The following is a 21,065-nucleotide window of genomic DNA, read 5'->3' as shown; positions in this document are numbered from 1 at the left end:
TGAGATATGAAAAGATACTGAGTGGTGAGAACATCATAGTACTTGATATTACACTGATACCTGAAACCATCCTGTGTGTGAAGGGGTCGGGCTCTCTGCCTCCATCAGCATTAAAACCGGTCCCCTCCTCATTGGTTGCCAGTCCAGGTGTTGTCAGGTGCACGTTCTCATCACGTGTTCCACTGTGTCCCGATTCTGTACAAAAACACACGAGCATGTGCCGTAATTTAGATTTGCGTTCATGAAGGCGTTTGTATCTGAATCAGGTTACCTGCAGTTCCTTCGGAAACCTCTGCAAGTGAGCAACTTTTCCCATCAGGTGACAGGACGTAACGTGGCAGACAGGAGCAGTGTGCAGAGCCAAGTTTATTCTCACACACCTGAGCACAGCCTCCGTTCAGGTGCAGACAGACATCTGATCCTGAAGGAAGTGTTAGCAGGATGAGCTCATTTCTTCTAACTGACTTAGGGACTGTTCTTATCTACAGATTACTCATGGGAGGATACCACTCCAATATTAGAACCAGTTCTTTAATGACAGTAAACATGAATTTAGAGACTTTATATGACAGTTTAGAGATTACAAATAATCCACACTTTAGTTTAGATTAAAAAATACCTTTATTAGTATATTATAATAGTTGGCTTTGTGTTTTGGTACCTGGTTTAACAAGTGGATGAACCACTACTATGGATGCTGGCTGCACCATGTTTCCATGGATATGCTGCAATTTCTTCCCGGTGAGCTTGTGTACACTCCTCAGCTGCTGGTGTTCCCAATCAGAGATCCAGAGCCTGTCCTCAAATACTGCAAGGTCAAAAGGATGAGCTGGAAAAGTTGTCAAGAAGAAGTAAGAGTTACACGTTTATAAAGAACGGCACTCATTTTAAAGTAAATAAACATCTATAATAATAATTATACATTTTATTTAAAAGCGCCTTTCAGGACACCCAAGGTCACTTGGCAGGAAAAATGCATTGAGTAAAATACATTGACAATGATAAAACGCAATGAAGAAAAGAACAAAGAAAAAATCAGAGGTCACAGGCAGATTTGAACAGGTGTGTCTTGAGTCTGGATTTGAAGAGGGTGAAACTGCCAATATTTCTGATGTCTGGGGGGAGTGAGTTCCAGAGACGGGGAGCGGAACGGCTGAAAGCGCTGCTCCCCATGGTAGTGAGACGAGCAGAAGGAGCAGCAAGATGGAGGGAGGAAGATGATCTGAGGGACTGGGAGAGGGTGGCAATACTTATAAGGTCTGAAATATATGAAGGAGAGAGGTTGTGGATAGCCTTGAAGGCATGGAGGAGAATCTTGAGGATGGACCTGACTTTAACTGGAAGCCAGTAAAGCTGCTGGAGAACCGGGGTGATTCGGAGAAAGGAAGGGGTTCTGGTGATAATGTGGGCTGCTGAGTTCTAGACCAGTTGAAGTTTATGAAGGAGTTTGTAAGGGACACCAAAAAGAAGTGAATTCTGACTTTAAACTCTGAGATGATTGATGCAGTTTTCTAAATTGAACATGTTAGAATCTAAGTTTTACTTCCTAAAAAAACCATTACAGTACAACATTGTCCCTTTTCTTTGCTCTATTTCATTTGTCTAGTTTTTATGTTTCACACAAACCTCACCTACTTGGTTCTCTAACAGGACCCGTCGATCCGACCCATCAAAGGCAGCTGTCTCTACCAAACCACTCTTCTGGTCACACCAGAACAATCGACTGTCCGTAAAATCAATGGTCAGGCCGGTGGGCGACACAAGGTTTGTGCTTGCAATCACAGCACGGTTGCTCCCTCCCAGCGTGGAAGCTTCTATTACGGGCCGAGCTCCTACATCTGTCCAGAATAATTTACTTAAACAGAACAAAATAAATGAAAGAAGAAGAAGAAAAAAACTGTTTTAAGTTTAGGGGAAGCAGAGATTGAGCCGGAACACTGAATTATTTGTGTAAAAATGTAAATATCAGATTATCAGATGTTTGGATGTTAAATTTTCACTACAAAGTAACAATACAGGTGCTGGTTATAAAATGTATTTATATTTAGAAAATCATGACACGCTGATTTATTTCAGTAATTCCATTCAAAAAGTGAAACTTGTATTTTAGATTCAAACATTACATTTAGACTGACATATTTCAAATATTTATTTCTTTAATTTTGACGGTTGTAACTGACAACTGATGAAAAATCCCAGATTCAGAGAGTATCAGACTATTGTGACAAAGTTAAATGTTGAAGATCCCTGGTGCCACACTTTATTCAGCTAATCAACTCAAAACACCTGCAAAAGCCACAGTACAGTCTGCAGGCTATACAATCATGGGGAAGACTGCTGACCTGACACTTGTACTGACGACGACCATTGACACCTTGCACAAGGAGGGCAAGACACTAAAGATCATTGCTAAAGAGGCTGGCTGTCCAAGCGCATTAATAGAGAGGTGAAGGGAAGGACAAGATGTGGTAGAAATAAGTGTACAACAACAGAGATAAAAACACCCTGGAGAAGATTGTGAAAACAAACCCAATCTAAAATGTGGGGGAGATTCACGCAGAGTGGACTGCAGCTGGAGTCAGTGCTTCAAGAACCACCACACACAGACGTATGCAAGACAGGTTTCAGCTGTCGCATTCCTTGTGTCAAGCCACACACAAGCACCATGGACTCCCATCACCAGAGCAGTGCCACAGACAGATTGGCTCCATGCCACGCCACATTGCTGCTGTAATTCAAGCCATCAGAGCCTCAACTTAAGACTCAGTGCTGTACATGTTTATACTTCCCATGTTAGAAACGTTCAGCATTTCTAAAATATATATATATTTTTTTTGCATTGGTCTTTATTCTTTAATTCATATTCTTCTAATTTTCAGAGATACTGAATTTGAGATTTTCATTAGTTGTCAGTTATAGTTATCAAAAATGGCAGACTGATTGGTTCGGCGTCTGCAGTGATGCGGACGCTCAGCCGATCTGTCGTGGTGAAGAGGGAGCTGAGCCAGAAAGCCTGGCTCTCGATTTACCGGTCGATCTACGTCCCAATCCTCACCTATGCTCATGAGCTTTGGGTAATGACCGAAAGAACGATATCGCGGATACAAGCGGCCGAAATGAGTTTCCTCCGTAGGGTGGCCGGGCTCAGCCTTAGAGATAGGGTGAGGAGCTTGGACATTCGGGAGGGACTCGGAGTAGAACCGCTGCTCCTCCGGATCGAAAGGAGTCAGTTGAGGTGGTTTGGGCATCTGGTCAGGATGCCTCCTGGACGCCTCCCTGGGGAGGTGTTTCGGGCATGTCCTGCTGGCAGGAGGCTCCCGGGTCGACCCAGGACACGTTGGAGAGGTTACATCTACAATCTGGTCTGGGAACGCCTTGGGGTCCTGCCGGAGGAGCTGGTGACGGCGGCCGGGGAGACGACGGTCTGGAGCTCCCTAGTTGGGATGCTGCCCCCGCGACCCAGACCCAGATAAGCGGAGGAAGATGACCATGACGACGACATTTGAAATACATCAGTCTGTGTGTAATGAATGATTATAATATATGCCTTTATCTGAAGTGTGCATTAAGGAGAATTTTTGAATGAAGGTATTGTATATCTATTGTTTCTCCAAATGAATGAAAAACACAAAGTTCTTGTTTTTGTTGACGCCACATTAGAGGTTTGTAGCCAAACGTGTGCTGCTCATTTACATGAGTGTTTAACCATTTTGAGATTTAAGTTGTACAACATTGTACTAATTTAATTTTTGACAGTGGAACAAAAAGATCTCTGCTCACTTTGCTTGAGGATGAAGTGTGATTCCTCTTGGCTTCTGTAGCCCTTCTCTTACCACGGTTTCCTTTTGCAGTCCAGACAGACTACTGCTGTCAACGGTTGACTGGCTGGAGAGCAGAAGTAGATTTTCACACAAATGTGGCTCACGCATTAAATATTAATAACACATTTGAAACAACAATCACCCCAAATGATCATAAAACACCAGAAATTCTTCTATTCATCCCCTGATTATAATAACAAAATAAATAAAAAAAAATAACAGACAACAAAATGCTCATATATTCTGACTTTTCCAGATCAAGTCTCTATAACAGACACCACACACACACCCTTTGTCCGTCCAGTAAATTCTGCGGTGGATCCAGTCAATTGCTAAACCTTCTGGAGAGTCCAAACCACCAGAGATCAGAACTTCTCTTGCCCCGTCGTTCAGATCTACTCGCTCAATCGTCTTCAGGCTTGTACTAGCAAAGTATACCTACAAATATGATAAAAAGAGAAATGTATAACAGACCATTTCCAGTCCAAAAGAAACCACTAATGACCACTAGGTGTCACTGCATGTCTGCCTCCCCCTGGTGCGTGAGACCCAGGCTGTTTTACATCATCTGGTACATGCAAAAACGTTTAGTGGGAGAACTGGAGCCAGTGAACAGTTTTTACTTGATTCAGGACAGGATCATAATCCAAAGCTAAGATTGTTCCCCTGGGCTCCTTCACCAAGATCTGGTCTTCTGTTCCATCAGGATTCATTCTTCTCACATCTACTAGATCAGCAACTATCAGAAAGGGTGGTGGCCCTGAGGAACAAGAGCATGATGAATAAAATCCTCATGTTAGCTCTTTTTCATTTTTCCTACTGATTTTTCAGCAGCAGAGGGATGTAGTGAGGAAGTGTTTACTGTGGGCTCCTCTGCCTCAGCATGACTCACCAGTTGCAGTGCAGCGTTTGTCGTCTTGGTGGAGCTCATAGCCAGGCAGGCATCCACACAGCCACCTACCAGGGGTGACAGGGGAGCAGAGCTGACTGCAACCGCCCCTGTCTGCTGACGAGCAGCCTGCAACCACCCAACCCAGGGTTAACACTCAACTCAGCTTGTGTTCTGTGTTGTTATTTTAAAATGTTCACATGTCAGACAGTTAAAAACTAAGAAAAAATATTTATATGTGCTGGGGATTACTGATTAGGTCATCCTTATACCAAACCCTTAAAAATTTTTCCTTTAAGGCCAAATTAAATTACAATGTGAACAATATACTCAGTAACACGTCTGAGCCCAACTCATTACTATCCATAAAATTGGAAAATCTCATTCATTTCATCTGGAACAATAGTGAAATATACTTAAACACAATTTAGATTTTATCAATAACAACACTTACAAAGATGTTATAGTTAGGTTTAGATGTCAACATTTTCTTTGCATTTTACATAAATGTAGTTTTTGTAAATTATTTTACGTGTCACTTTGTTGAAAATCTCCATATAAATTTTGGTCAAAAATGGTATTGCTAAATTAAAGACAGGGATCCTCTTTACATTGAATTCAGTGTTGCACCAAAACACAAGAAGTTTTTTTCTTTTTGGAGGTTACTTCAACCTTTTCGGTCTCCCTGCCTTTAAAAACTTTTGGAATCATGACTGAAATTAAAAATGAAAATTCAGAACTAAGTTTCATTATTCAACAGCATAATGAGAAAAACTCATCAAACCTCCATGCTACTGATAGAGATGTCTAAAATATGATGTATCCATTCAATTTAAGAGGTTTATGTGAATAATCAGGAGAACAGCAAGTGAACTAAAACTGAAAGTTAAATAAAGTAAAGCAAGGGAAAGGAATCAAGAAAAAAAACGTTCTGGTTGATTTGCTGGAGTTGCTGACAATTAAAAATCGCGCCCACATTTTCAAAGTTAACACACAATTCTTTTCAATTAATTAATTAATTTATTTATTTATTTCCGTGTCCTGTCTGGCTGTGAAGCAAACAGAGTTGATGTCTGAATGCTGGTGACAAGCCTTACAGATTTACTCTCAGGTGGAACATCAAAGCTTCTGTTTTAATCTCACGCCTGATAAAACTTTATTGTTATTGTTTTTGAATGCTTTTTAATTCCGACCAGACACGGAGACAGAGGTGAAAGAGAAAGGAAGAGACAAAAGATGGTGGTGGGGTGGTGGTGGTGGGTGGGGGTGGGTCCACAAAAATAAATAATAATGAACAAGAGTCTGCTTCTATACCTGCAGAAAGAGAAAACAAAAAACAAAACAAACAAAGAATGGGACACAACAACAACACAACAAGATCAAGCTATCACTGCATCAACTTGATGAAGAACTATATAATCAACATTGTTTAACTGAACAATCACACGATAATAAATCACAGTGCATTTAGTGCCAACCATAGCCTTAAGACATGTGTTGAACGTGCCCAAGTCCATACTTATGAGAGCACCATGTGAGCACCTGTGTGTGTACACGCGCTTGTTTATGTAAGGTTTCTCTATAGGAGCGTCCAACAGAGAGTGTGAGGGACCACAGATCCGCACCCTAAAGATGTGCAGGAGACAGAGGGAGCTCCAAGTGCCAGAGATCCAGGAGCTGCCCCAGAGTACAGGAACCCCAGGGAGACTGCGATCAGAAAAACCCCTGCCCCCCTCGAGAGGCGCAGAGGACCGCCCCGGGGGGCCACAACCAGCAGCCGGCAGAGTCCCGGGAGATATTGGCGGCAAGCCCACAGGCCTGCCCGCAGCCTCCCACCCCCTAGCCGGCCGAGCCCGGGACCCAACGACCCGGGACCCAGGGGCGACCACCCCCGCCGGGGACCCAACAGAGCCCAGGGACCCAGACCCCACCAGGCAGCCACCGGGATTGGTCAGGCAGACGCCAAAAATCTTAAACTCCCTGACCCGGGAGCCACAACCCAGGCAGAGCAAGGCACCGCACTCCACACAGGTGTGGCAGGGAGAGGGGAGACGAAGATCTATATCATCAAAAGAAGTCCCGGGAGAAGGGAGGAGTCAAAGGGCCCACCTGACATATACAGTCATACACAAACACAGTCACACACTCCCTCCCTCATGCTCACACATACACATACAACGAAGGACTTACAAAAATGCACGCCAGACACCCCCTCATGCTCCCCATACACACCCTTTTCACTCTGGTCCCGGTACTGCTGCACATGGGGTACAACAATTACCGGTTCCCAGAGTTCGACCCTTTCTGCTGGGGTGCTGATGAGCAGGCTCCCCCGCCCAACGCTGAGCACAGCAACCCACCACCACAGACCCCAACCGGACGGCCGGATCTCCCTCCTAGCCTCCAGCCCCAGGAAGCCAAGCAACAACAGAGGTGTGTTAAGACCCCTGGTCTCCCTCCGCCTGCACCAATATGGTGTTAGTGAGTGTTGATGAGGTGTATTCCATGGCTGTGGTGAGCGGGCAGTGCGGGCATCGTCTGGCCTATACCACCACACCACCCCACTTGCACCCACAGCCCTCAGTGTCTAAGTGCAGTTTAAAATTGGAAGTGGGCACCGGCACTTGGGATGAGGCTGAGAAATCCCCCTGCCAACTGCCGTTGGATGTGGTCACTCCCAAGGCCCTAAGTGTGTGTTTGCGTGGAATGTCGTTAGTGGAAGTGTTTAAGGTGCAAATAAAATTGGGGGGCAGGTTGCCACAGGAATGCGGAAATGGGGTCCATACCCGCACTCCCTGACTTGTCCAACCCCCAAGGTCCTATGTGCTTGTTTGTGTGATGATGTGAGGGAGCAGGAGGAGAGAAATGTGTGGGGATGGGGAGGAATGGCTGGTTGGGCTTAGCCCTCCAGGGAGCCAGCTCCCCCACTGGCCCCAATAGGCACCTCTGTTGTCAAAATGCCACCCAGGGCATGGAGGCCCCAGCCCATCCTGCCAGGGCCCAAAGCAGCAGCATCACAGAGCCTCACAGAGTCCGAGGGCACCAACCCAGCCCCACCCCAGCAGAATATTTACACCCATCCCTGCATTTGCACAACTTACAGATTATATAAGACATAGGACATCCAGGTAAGGTTGGGTCCTCCCCTCCTGGACTTCCCCCTCCCCGTGGCGGGACAGCAGAGGAGCCAAGGTCTACCTGAGGCCCCTGAACCCGAGCCAGGCACTGCTGCATGTTCCTGCCTTCTTCCTGGCAGCATACATGTCAGGACCCGACCCCAAATGCCCCGCGCAGATCCCCACACGGGGCCGGCCACCCCCACACCCCGAGCCCCCAGGCCCCCACCCAGACCCGCCCAGGGGCAATGCAGCTGCCGGGCAGTGACCCATGGCCACCGCCAAGACCTCCAAGGGGCCCCACTCACAACTGCAAGTAGTCCCCCTCCCTCCCCCAACACACACACCCCCCCACACCCACACCCCGAGGCAACCCAAGCACCTCCAGAGGGGTCAACAGCCCACCAGTCCCAGACACCCCCAGTGAACCCACCTCCAGGGAACATCTGGATACTCCAAACTCAGACCCTCCACCCCCTCACCCACATCATCCCGCAGGACAATATCAATGGTCCCCTGTCATCGCTATGTGATGGAACCGATCAAAGGAGCCCAGAGAGATTGATTTGAAGTGGAAGCAGAGGCTGTATCAAGTGTAATATGATCTAACCAAAGATTTCTATACTGGTTGATACAAAGAGTATCTCTATTTTTCCAATTTAAGAGGATAGTTTTCTTAGCGATGTATATGGCAGTTAGAACCACGTGAACCAAAGATGTTTCAATCGGGACATCGTCCAGGTTTCCCAGTACAAAAAGAGAGGGGCTGGTTGGGATAAGACATTTCAGAGACTTTGACAGGTCTTCAAATACTCTACCCCAAAATTCCTGGACAGGTGGACAGGACCACAGTGCGTGAATGTAATTGTCAGGAACGTTGTTTGTGCAGTGTGTACAGGTGTCAGACGACACAAACCCCATCCGATGACCTATATAGTGTACTCTGTGTAGAATTTTGTACTGAATTAATTGTAAATTGGGGTGTCTGATCATTTTAAAAGTTTTTAAACAAGTTTGGGACCAGAAGTTCTAGTGAAAGCTGACTGATTTATCCACCTCCCATTTTTCAATAGAGATTGCTATTCTATCGTCTATTTTGGACAGTGTCTTATATACTTTAGACAGTAGTTTGGGGGGTTTGAGGTTTGAGCTTATAAAAGTCATATACCCTTGGTGGTGTTTGGAATTCTATTTTATTGAGCTTAAATTTTTGTTTGACTACAGATTTAATTTGGTGATATTCTAAAAAGCTATTCTTGTCTATTCGAAATTGGGAGACTATTCTATCAAATGGGATGAAGTCCAATCCTTCATATATGTGTTCCAGGTATAGGATTCCTTTATTTTTCCAGTCCGGAAGGTTCATCATTTTGTTATTTTGCAAAATATCAGGATTATTCCAGATAGGTGTGCGTCTGCATGGTACTAGTGAAGACTCTGTCATTTTAAGATACTCCCACCATGCTGTCAGAGAGGTGCTGATACTAATACTTTTGAAGACTTCATGTTTTCTTATGCTTGAGCTAATACATGGTAAGTCTGAAAGCTCTATAATATTGCAAAGTCTCTGTTCTATGTCTAACTAGGACTCATCTAGTGGGTTATTTTGCAACCATCTTGGTATATATTGCAGCCTGTTGGCTAAGAAATAATAATAAAAGTTGGGTAGATCCAGTCCTCCTTTGTCTTTGGTCTTCTGAAGCGTTTTTAAGCTTCAGAATTCTGGTCTGTCTGAATTATATGAAGGATGATTTTCTTCATGACAAATTTATAATGTTTTTTTGATAATGAGCAGGATTAAAGTTCAGAAGAAAAGGGCCTTTGTAATTGGTTGCTCATACCAGTGCATGCTTGTCCATCCTCTTGCAAAACAGATCCCTCAGGGCAAACACAGACAGGACCATTTTCTGTTTCCAGACATCCATGACCACATTTTGTTGCATTGCCTTCACATGGTTTTATTTCTGTTTCAAAGGGAGGAAAGCATTGCTGTTTAGAAACAGTTCAAACACGTGTAAAACCAGGAACTAAATTAAAATCTGTGAAGTTAAAGGGTGTTTTGAGCAAACTGCCCTTGTGTGGTATAGATAGGGAAAGTAATGCCACAAGTCCAGGACTTTCCCAGGCTATTTTAGGGCCTTGTTGCCAGCAGGTGAGTCAGAAGGACATCAAGCTTCTTAGGTTCTGCTCTGGTAAAATCCTTTTATGAAGTCAGGTCTAATCCCACACAAACAGTAGAAAGTGTGATGAGAAGCTTTCTTAGTGAGAGTGATGTAATGCTAGCTCACATGAGAATGGATACTTGTGTTGGTCTAGAGCAGGGCTACTCAAATGTAATGGTCCGAGGGCCACTCAACAAAATGAACTTAAAGCGTGAGGTCTGTTCCAGGGGGGCGGGCCTGGCCCGCAGGCCGCCTATTGAGCACCGCTGGTCAAGAGGGATGACAAGGGTCAACTGATGCAGGCGAGGCATGAGGATCATTGTTCCAGTCTTCCCTGACACTTTTTCATCAGAACAACATCAGCCATCACGTCCATGATGTAACTGTATTATAATATTAGTGAATCACAAAACCTTAATTCGTGACAACAAGAAACTTCTATGAGACAAATCAACATAAAACAAACAGTGCCTTTCTAATGAAGATTGAGACTACGAATAACCCAGTTAATCCCTCTTTCTAGTAATCTCTGCCACCACTTCTATTGTTGCTCAGTCACATGTTTGTTCTGCACTGGACCTTGGCAAAGGGCTGCTAAATAGCTTCGGCAGACAAAGCTGCTGACAAGATATGTTCCTCCTGCAAATGTCACCTCATCATCTAATCCATCGTGCCTGCAGACCTTTTCTATTGTCTTGGCTTCCAAGGAGTGGGATTAGATGAGAAGAGATTAGGATTAGAGCCATACTTATTTAGAAGATGGTCAGTTTTATCAGCTAGCAGCGGTACATACACACAAATCTGTTTATATTTTTGTCTGAGTTCTGCAAATTTGACTCTAAAAGTGAAAGTTTAGCGTAGATTTCTATACTGAGTCAGATTGTAGTCACGGACATCTGCAGCATGTTTAGAAACGTGTGCAACACATATGAGCAGGCAATGGTGCAGACACAAGAAGCTTCTTCATGACAGATCAGCAGGGAGTTTGGGAATTGTGCTGATTAATAGTAAAACATAGAATAAATCCACAAAAATGACTGAGCCCCATCTATTTTCAAAGTATCTCAAAATTTTTTTTATGATTACAACTCTAAGATAAAAAAAACACAATGAATGTGTTTCAGTATTTCCAAATATGCACTTTGGCACTAACACAATTTGAATGCTTGTGTGAACAAGTCAGACTGTCTGAGTTTTCTGTTCACTAAAAAATCAACGTTTTGTTCTACTTGCAGACAACAAATCTGCACAAAAACACACTGAAACCCCATCCGCCTGCATAGAATCCAAAGAAAACCTGTGCATAGGACCAAGTGAAACAGGGTTATGATCTGGTATAAAGCGTTTTATCATATTTGTAATCGATTCCACACAAATTCATCACTTTATCTATTCAGAGGATTGAAATAATGAATATTTATTATTGGTTTTTGTTTTCCCCTTTTTAACATTGCAAGGTTTCAGCCTGAGAGCTTGGAAGCGTGTGAAACAAGCATGACAAAGTGACAAAGAGACAAAGAGTTTTGGCCCGAGTAACCGAACACACAACTGGTTCCTCACAAATTTCTAGTCAGTCTGGATGCCTGTGACCCAGGCTTTATAGGTCCTCATAGGTCAAATAGTATGCAGTAGACAGAACATTACAAAGGATCTTGTTGGACAGAGTGGTGGTCGCTATGGTGATCAAAACCCCTTTTAGAAAAAAATTTGCATTTTTGTGATAAATTTTAATCTGTCTTTGTAGAAAACAGATTCAATTCATATGTGTGGAGTTAAAAAAGGTCCACGGTTTAACATGTCAAACATCCTGTAACTGGTAAGGTCATAATGGTGTAATCATCCTATTAAATGCATTAATGTAAGAATTCTATTGCCTGCCATTAATTAATCAAATTTTCCTTCATTTTCTTTAATCACCAAGTTTGCTTAGAAATAGTTTCTTTTTTTTCTTTTAATATCATCATCACTCAGTTAATTGTGGAGTTTAATATGCAGGCTGAACATGAAAACAATCTTCTATCCTTATTTCCTGCATTAGCCGCCTAGAGACAGAGAAATGCTTGAATTAGAAAAGCCAGTCATTTCTACATCACATAGCAAATTAGCATTCATGGGCGCACCCATCTTGACTCACAACAGGAAAAGCTATTGTTAATTTAGTGTCCAGGAGAGAGTAGAGCATGTCTCAGCTAGTAGAAGCTAACCAGTAGCATTAGCAACTACACAACATGGCAGAGCTCTTTCAGACTGGTGTTACTTGTGGAGATAAAACATCAACAATTCAGAGTAAATGGAGTCAGTGGTAGAGTTACTGCTGTTGGCCAATCAGAGGTGAAATGTCCAAATATCAGGAAATAGAACTCTAAATCCTGCCGTGTTCTGCGCCCCTCTCCTCTGACACATTTCTGTACTTCGTAAAACAGGACCACCAGAGCATTTTTCCCGCAGAGATCGACTCAGAAGGCCTTCGTTTATACTAGAGACCACTGCACATGCATAAAAAAATCAAATTAACTTGGTCTTTAATATCCAGCAAGCTTCTAGCTTCATAGCTTTGTACTTGTAATGACACACATACAAAACAGGATGACCATATTAATCAAAGTGTATGATATACTCTACCACGGCACGTCTTCTTGTCTGATAGGAGGGCGTATCCCTTGGGACAGGTACAGAAATATGAGCCTGGGATGTTTTCACAACCAAGAGAGCAGCCGTGGTTCCAGTGAGCACATTCATTTACATCTAGAGAACACACACACACACACACACACACACACACACACACACACACACACACACACACACGGGACATTTTAGTTCATAGGAAACAGCTGCTACACTTTTTTAATACATGTTATGCTCCCATTTTACTACTAACTTAAAATTCTAGATCAAATAGAAATGAAAACAAAGTGATTAACATCCTGTCGATGATGCTTTACCAACCTTCACAATAGGCGCCATGCATACTGAGAGTGAAACCCTCTCTGCAGCGACAAACCCCTCGCTCTGCATGGGAACATACATTCTCACAGTTCCCACTTTCTTCATCACAGCCTGTTTCAAAATAAAACAGTTTCACCTCATTAGAACATTTCATCTAGAATAAGTGAGCTAGTTGTAGTTCAATTGAAAGAAATCTTGAAAGATCATAATTGGATTATAACCTGAAATTTGAGATAAAGGGTCTATGGTTGGTTGAGTGAGGGGATGGACCACCTTGAGTTCAACGGGAGGTTTTGCAAGTTCTTTCAAATTGACGTCCGCTGCTTGTCCACCAAAAAATTTGTTTATGTGTTTTATAGATGCAGAGTCAGTGTAGTACATGTGCTCCAGAAAAACAGATATTCCAAGTGACTGAGACCTAACAGAAATATGTCAGATTAATTATGAGTTGTATGCTTGTACCAGCTATAGTCCTGAAAAAATAACTTCTCATCAGAAGATTTCAGTTTTCTTACTGCAGCGAGTGGTCCATGATGTGCAGGGCCTTTCCGTTGTAGTCACAAGAAGCAATAGCACTTTCTCCTTGTGGACCAAACTGAGCCCAGAACAGTCTTTTGTCTTGTCGGTCAATCGTCAGGGCTTTGATTTGCTTTGGCATCATCATCAAAGTTGTTTTTAATTGTCCTGTGAGGTCAGAACGCTGGATGCTTGAATTTATCCCACCCGACACCCAAAACAAAAACCTGCAAAATATGTGAAAATTCATTTAATCGTTTTTTTCTTTCTTTGTCTTCAATCCTCCAAGGTGTGAAATCTGAAAATCTTCTAGCCTCAAATGTATTTAACAACATTCTGTCTCATTTACATTATTCAAAAACGACAGAAATAAAGTCACAGAAAAGCTATTGCATTTCTACCTTTGGCATCTTGTACGAACTTAATTGAGTAATACATACAATACAGAATGACCTGGATCAGAAACACCTGTGGTATTTAGGAGTGTGTGTGTTATTTTGCACCCATGTGCTGGACAAGCTTAGTGAGTGATGTATCTTTTTTATTTTGAAGAAGAAGAAGACAAAGAAGAAGACGAAGACGAAGAAGACGAAGAAGAAGACGAAGACGAAGAAGAAGACGAGAAGAAAACGAAGAAGACAAAGACGAAAAAGAAGACGAAGAAGACGAAAATGAAGACGAAGAAGAAGACGAGAAGAAGACGAAGAAGACGAAGACGAAAAAGAAGACGAAGAAGACGAAAATGAAGACGAAGAAGACGAAGACGAAGAAGAAGACGAAGACGAAGAAGACGAAGAAGAAGACGAAGACGAAGAAGATGAAGAAGAAGATGAAGACGAAGAAGACGAAGACGAAGAAGACGAAGACGAAGAAGACGAAGAAGACGAAGACGAAGAAGACGAAGACAAAGAAGACGAAGAAGACGAAGACAAAGAAGACGAAGAAGACGAAGACGAAGAAGACGAAGAAGACGACGAAGACGAAGAAGACGAAGAAGAAGACAAAGAAGACGAAGACAAAGAAGACGAAGACAAAGAAGACGAAGAAGAAGAAGAAGAAGAAGAAGAAGAAGACGAAGAAGACGAAGAAGAAGACGAAGAAGACGACGAAGAAGAAGAAGAAGACGAAGAAGACGAAGACAAAGAAGACAAAGAAGAAGAAGACGAAGAAGAAGAAGAAGAAGAAGAAGACAAAGAAGACGAAGACAAAGAAGACAAAGACGAAGAAGACGAAGAAGATGAAGAAGAAGAAGACGAAGAAGACGAAGAAGACAAAGAAGACAAAGAAGAAGAAGACGAAGAAGAAGAAGAAGAAGAAGACGAAGAAGAAGAAGAAGAAGACAAAGAAGACGAAGACAAAGAAGACAAAGACGAAGAAGACGAAGAAGATGAAGAAGAAGAAGACGAAGAAGACGAAGAAGACGAAGAAGAAGAAGAAGACGAAGAAGAAGAAGAAGAAGAAGAAGAAGAAGAAGACAAAGAAGATGAAGAAGAAGAAGACGAAGACAAAGAAGAAGACGAAGACGAAGACAAAGAAGAAGAAGAAGACGAAGAAGACGAAGAAGAAGAAGATGAAGACGAAGAAGACGAAGAAGAAGAAGACAAAGAAGACAAAGACGAAGAAGACGAAGAAGATGAAGATGAAGAAGAAGAAGAAGAAGAAGAAGAAGACGAAGACGAAGAAGAAGAAGAAGAAGACGAAGAAGAAGAAGAAGACGAAGAAGAAATTATTTCTACAATAGCAGTCTGCAAGCAGAGCTGTAGAAATCTGTCATTTAAACTGATTGGATTGATCCACCTTGCTGAATAAGAACATGCACTGATATGTGTTCATTATTTACCTCTTTGTAGGATCAACATTTATGAAACCTGGTTGGGTCAAATGTCTTAAAATAGTTCTTTCATTTTTGCCACTAAGTTCCATTTTCTTTATGGCTCTCTTCTCGCTGCTCGTCCAGTACACTTTGTTCCAGATCCAGTCCACTGCAAGGCCTGAGATGTGTTTGTCAAATGAATATAGTTTCTGTAAAACATTAAAAGGTGATTAGTTGTAGCATCCAAGTCCTATAGATTCTTACTAGGACTGGAGGTTAAAGATCCCTATCTTTCAGCACAACAATTGAATGAGACTGTTATCTTGGTGGAGTGAGCTTTGCCTTCAGTTGTGTGCCCCGACCTCATTAGGTGTTTCGGCCACTTATCACAAGACACCCTCTGCCAGGGTTGGCCCGCCCCTGGTTGATCAGACCCGTGTGTGTGTGTCGCACGGAAGCACCACATCATCGTTAGACAGCCCAAATTGCATCCTTACGTTTCAGCCACAACCAGTGACTACTCTGTTCAACTGCAGTGGTGAGCTCTTTGATCGCCCTATGTTGGGCCTGGCCTCTGATCTCTATTTCCTTCATACTAAAGGAAACATCATTTTTTTCTTTAGTTATACTAGTTACACTAGTTCTGGTCTATACAAAACATGTTCATGATGTTCTCTCAAAATAAAACGCGTCTAAATCTTGACAGCTTCAGTACCTTCCAGAACGAGCTCCCTCCTACAGATGAAAGGTGGTCTTACGCTCATTTCCCTGTTTTCGACATCACAAACAGGGCTTTTTTTTTAAACAGCTTGTTTCAGGTACATTAGCCATGTTTCCACTACAAAAGTCCCTGGAAATTTGTGGAAGAGAAATAACTGTCCGGGAGATATGATGGCTCGGTCCTCTCAGCCGCTTTGTCTTCGCACAAAATCAACCTTTTCAAGAATTTGCTAAGTCGTTAGCACAGTGCTACTGCTTTGGCAGTGAGTGATGTCACTTATCAGTGCCACAAGGCTTCCACAGACATTAATACCATTTAAAGCTTTATTTTGTTGGAGTATGTCGTAACTTAAGCAAGTCTGTGGTCTAGAAGAACGAACAAAAACGTGGTCTTCAATGACCTGAAGTTTTTACATTTTTACAGTATTCTGTTAGACAAATCCCCGTGAATGACATAGTTGAGGGTGATTTCCCTTGCATGTTTTGGTGTTAGGAGTTTATTAATGAAGATTTAAGAGCAGCACGAATACTGCTTATTTGCTTTTCCTTCCTTTCCAATTCACTCTTCCAATTTTACAACTGGCAGATGTTTTGGACGATGTCTGCTGACGTCATTTCCTCATTGTTATAAAAACTTGTGAACATAGGCAAGGGCTGAAATGTAGACAACCCGGTAAATCAAAAGCTTTGACTTCAGGCTCAGCTTTACCACAACAGACCAGAGCAAAGCTTTGATTTACTACATTCAATAGTCATTCACAGACGGGGGAGATTCATTCCCAACCATGAGGATGGGGGCATTATATATATATATATATATATATATATATATATATATATATATATATATATATATATATATATGTGTGTGTGTGTGTGTGTGTGTGTGTGTGTGTATATGTATATATGTATATATGTATATGTATATATGTATATATATATATATATATATATATATATATATATATATATATATATATATATATATATATATGTATATATGTATATATGTATATATATATATATACATATACATATACATACATATATACATATATATACATATATACATATACATATATATATATGTGTGTGTGTGTGTGTGTGTTTGTTTTGTTTTTAACCTTTTTGCAAAATCAGCTGGAGGAAATACCATCAGAAGATGTTTCATTTTGCAACATTTATTTATGAAATGTTCTTAAAACAGATCTGATTTTGAGTCAGATATATTTTTCTGAGTGATTCCAATGACTTCCCCGATTGGTTATTTTAGACAGAGTTAATGTAAGATACAAGTCATCTCTGAAATCATCTCTGTGCAGCAGTCTGTTGGCTGTCTAAAACAAAACTCTTTCTTACAAGTGAGCAGATTTAATCTCTGCAGCCTAATCACCTGTCTGTGTGCTCCTTTCATCGATGCTTTGTAGATGACTCCTGTGTGCTTGTCAGCCCAGTAAAATCTCTCTTCTTTGAAATGAAAGTCCAACAGGATTGAGCTTCCCACACCAGCAAAGAGCCTTCTATGGTTCCTCCCATCGAGGCCCATCCGGTGAATTGATTTACCGTGGCCAAAAATCAGGAAAGGCTGCAGATCTTAATCAAAATCACATGAAGTTTTTTAAAGTTAATTTTAAAGCTGTTAAACTTTACATATTTTAATACTGCCATTTTTAATCATTTTTAAACATGGCGTGTATGTATAGAGCTCTGTTAATGGGTTTCACTGTAAAACCTGCATCACTTATTGTCTTATTAATTTAATCTCACATGCCTAAAATAAGTGAAGTAGTCACTGCTTATGACTAAAGATTTTAAATGTCTGAAGATTTAAGATAAATTTATAGATTTTAAGATAAATGACTGAAGATTTTAAATGTCAAAAGGAAATAAAAATGGTATAAAAAGCATCTTGTTTGTCACAACAGCGTTTTTATTTATTTATTTATTTATTTATTTTGCATCATTACTAACAAAACAAATACAAGTGCAGCTGCCCTTTATTTAATTTGCAAACTGCTCTCCCACATGAATGTTCCCGTGAATGAACACGTAACTATGGCAGCACTTAATGTTTCCTCGTCTTGCTTTGCTTCATTCTGCCATTAGTGTTAAATAAGTGTCTGATTAGAAACCTATTTGCCAATGAGATGGGGTGAAGTCTGAGGCCGCCACAGCTGTTTCTAGGTAAAATGTGGTCCCCTAGCAACAAATAGCTTTTGTGTTAGCCATTCTTTCTGCAGTGAATGGGGAAAAAGGCAGCAGCGGTTTTTCTTCCTCTGTTGGGTTTATGCGTTAGCGCACTCATTGAAGATCCTGCTAATTAGTTAAAATCGACAGAAGACTGTCCTAAAATGTCAACAACCCCTAAAACATAAAGTGGCAACAAATCTGAGCTGTTTCTTTATGGTTAAACTAATAAAACATTTTCAGGTCAGTCACACCAATAACAGCGCTGTCTTGTGCTCGCGTACACTCTTAACTCAGTGGAATGATGAAAACAATGAGTAACTCCAGGCAAACAACATAATCTGTGTCTGCTGTGGGATTCTCCAGAGTATGACCTTGGGTTCCGAGCTGTCTGAATAATTTCTGATAAATCATTGAGTCAGACGTTACGGCAACCATAACAGGTCACAAGCCAGTGATTCCTGGTCCCAAGTCTGCATAAATGCAGAGGGTTGAAAGTCAGAAGTTCTCAAGATATTCAACGTTACTTTAGATGTAGCTCACTCACTGAAGACTTTGGGATGTTTGATGGCCATTTCCTGGTCAGCTTGTTGTAGTGGAAAACTTTCCTGTCATCGTTTATAATATGATGCGGAAATGTTTGAGGTTTAGTCTTATCGTACGATTCAGATATTTCTTAGGTCTAGGTTCATTTGCTCCAAAACCAGAAATCATTATTAGATTTAACTCTTGTATTGTTGTACTAGACCTTTTCATGCCTCTCTTCACCCAACCACCTAACCATGCTCACCTGTGCCTGTCTAGTTATCTCCAGCTGTGATTTCATGATTTAAACTCTGAAGCCAATGACTGCTGGAAAAAAAGCTGTGGTCCTGACCAAAACGGTCCAGTCTCTGATTTTTTCCTCCTTTCATTACTAATTTAGCAGTCATTAACTGAAGGTGAGATTGGTGGCCATAATCAGGCTTAAGTTTGGTTCTGGAAGCATGACATATTTTGCCTCAACACGGTTCAGTTTTAAACCCATTTGAGAATCTTTGAGAAGTCTCTAAGAACGCTAGAACTGTCATTTTGTTGTGTGTGTTTGTGGTAAAATAATGTTTCCACATTCTGTTTGTTCTGTATCAGAATTTAATAGTTTAATTCAAATTCAAATGTAAGGAAGCACTTTTTCTGCACAGTACTGTTGCTCTTGGCAGCATTTGACAGCCAAATTCCAATTTCCTTGATTGAGTCTTTTCATTATTACTGTTGTTGAACCCTTCTCTCTGCCTGATCTACTATTGTAGGTGTCTGTTGTGGCTCAACCAATCTATGTGCTGATGACATGAAGCCAATTGTTTGTGTTTCAGCATCTGTAATCAGATTACATTTCTATGGCATTCCACTAAGATCATTTGAGCTCTTGCAGTCATACTACTTTGCAAAAAGAGATGGGAGAATTGATCAGGTCTGGACTCACCCACACAGCTGCTGTTAGCTCCTGCTCCTGATAGCTGCTCTCCCCAACATGTTGTCCCACTTACCAAGCTTCCAGCACTTTGCATCCAAAAGTACACAACTGCTGTTAATATCATTGTATCCAGATTACTCCAGCACTCCAGTCCAGTTGCACGTGTTCACTTAGTTTAAGGCATTGCCTTTATCAAGGCTGGTCCACATAGGTTTGTAAAAGTGGAGTAATTTGTTCCTCTGGATTCTCAGCATCCTTGTTAATCTCTCGAACCTGTTGAGACTGTTTTGGTTTGCATATCAGGAGATGCCACTCTTGAGGGACACAGCCCAGTTGAAAAGTACATCCATTCCAAAACTCTTGAAGCAGAGCTCAACCAAACTAGCAGAAAGTGTGTGGAGTCCCTCTCCAACCACGTTGAGTCCTCTGACTGCCAGTCTGTTTTGGAAGCAAAGACTGAAATTCTTGACGCCCCAGTGATAAATTTTGCACATGCTAGTCCTCTAGCATTGAAACAGGATCTTCTCAAAGCTGCAGCTGAACTGGGGGAAAAAAAGGACCCAACAATGTATTAGCCTTACTCCCCACCCACTGCCCTATGTCCCAGATGAATGCTGTTGGATGTTTGCTGTTGTGCCTGGGAGAGAGATTGGGGAAAACTGTAGTCATTGGTGACCCCACTTTAACACTTATTTAATTAATAGGCTAACTGGATACTCTGATATTAGAATATCTGTGTACTTTACAGAAGCCACGCACTCCATAAACACTGTCTGAGTATGAATGAAGTGAGACTATCTCCTGTTGGGGTCCGTCTGGCTCCAGGAGAATGGATTGAATGAGTAATTTGCAGAGAACATTGGAAGGGTTTGACAGATTATCTCTAAATTGTTTGTCCTGTTCTTGCCCAGAAGAACAACTAACAGAGGCCAGAAAGAAAATTCTATTCTTTCGCTCCATGACTGGGATATTGTTAGAGCATCAAATCTACGGACGAGCAGAAGATTTACGAGGCTGAGAATGTTTGCTTGTTCTCACTATGAAAGGTCATTGACCTATTCCCACTATTTTACCCCCAACAAATAACAATAAAAGTGTTAGCATTCGCTGTCACTCCCTGAATGCTGAGTGGACAAGAGTCCGACTTTAGTTTGAATTGAGTGCATCTGTAGGATATGGTAGCAGTGGGCTTAGCATGTGTAATATGTTTGTTTTTCTGCTTGAAGAAGCTTTTCAGTGTGGTTGAGATCAGCTTCAACTGTGGCTCCAGTTCCTCTATCACAGGTACAGGAAACCAAACAACACAGCTACTTGCAACAGAAAACCTAGTGGTAGCAAAATATAAGGATGTTCTTAATGCTTCTTCAGAAAAATAAAGAATGGTGAATGGTCTGTATTTGTATAGCACCTACTTGGAGTTCTACACCCTCCTCCCAAGG

General features: G+C 41.7%; 1 protein-coding gene across 1 annotated transcript in view; it reads right to left on the bottom strand.

Annotated features, from left to right (window-relative positions):
* egf (epidermal growth factor) overlaps nt 1-21,047 on the bottom strand; it is a 33,476-nt gene extending 12,429 nt beyond the window's left edge. Inside the window, exons 1-16 of the mRNA XM_054739277.2 lie at nt 19,636-21,047; nt 17,380-17,579; nt 15,294-15,475; nt 13,453-13,680; nt 13,159-13,355; nt 12,938-13,048; nt 12,611-12,733; nt 9,668-9,790; nt 4,714-4,839; nt 4,445-4,581; nt 4,111-4,259; nt 3,781-3,885; nt 1,632-1,855; nt 662-829; nt 272-421; nt 61-195 (exon numbers count right to left, since the gene is read on the bottom strand). Coding sequence (XP_054595252.1) covers nt 61-195; nt 272-421; nt 662-829; nt 1,632-1,855; nt 3,781-3,885; nt 4,111-4,259; nt 4,445-4,581; nt 4,714-4,839; nt 9,668-9,790; nt 12,611-12,733; nt 12,938-13,048; nt 13,159-13,355; nt 13,453-13,680; nt 15,294-15,475; nt 17,380-17,579; nt 19,636-19,750 — 2,473 coding nt within the window. The 5' untranslated portion in view covers nt 19,751-21,047. The remainder of the gene's footprint in view (nt 1-60; nt 196-271; nt 422-661; nt 830-1,631; nt 1,856-3,780; nt 3,886-4,110; nt 4,260-4,444; nt 4,582-4,713; nt 4,840-9,667; nt 9,791-12,610; nt 12,734-12,937; nt 13,049-13,158; nt 13,356-13,452; nt 13,681-15,293; nt 15,476-17,379; nt 17,580-19,635) is intronic.
* Nucleotides 21,048-21,065: the final 18 nt, after the last annotated feature.

This window comes from Nothobranchius furzeri, chromosome 1 (assembly GCF_043380555.1).
Source record: "Nothobranchius furzeri strain GRZ-AD chromosome 1, NfurGRZ-RIMD1, whole genome shotgun sequence".
Taxonomy (NCBI): Eukaryota; Metazoa; Chordata; class Actinopteri; order Cyprinodontiformes; family Nothobranchiidae; genus Nothobranchius; species Nothobranchius furzeri.
Note: the sequence above shows the minus strand (reverse complement) of the source record. Positions and strands in the feature narration are given on the sequence as shown.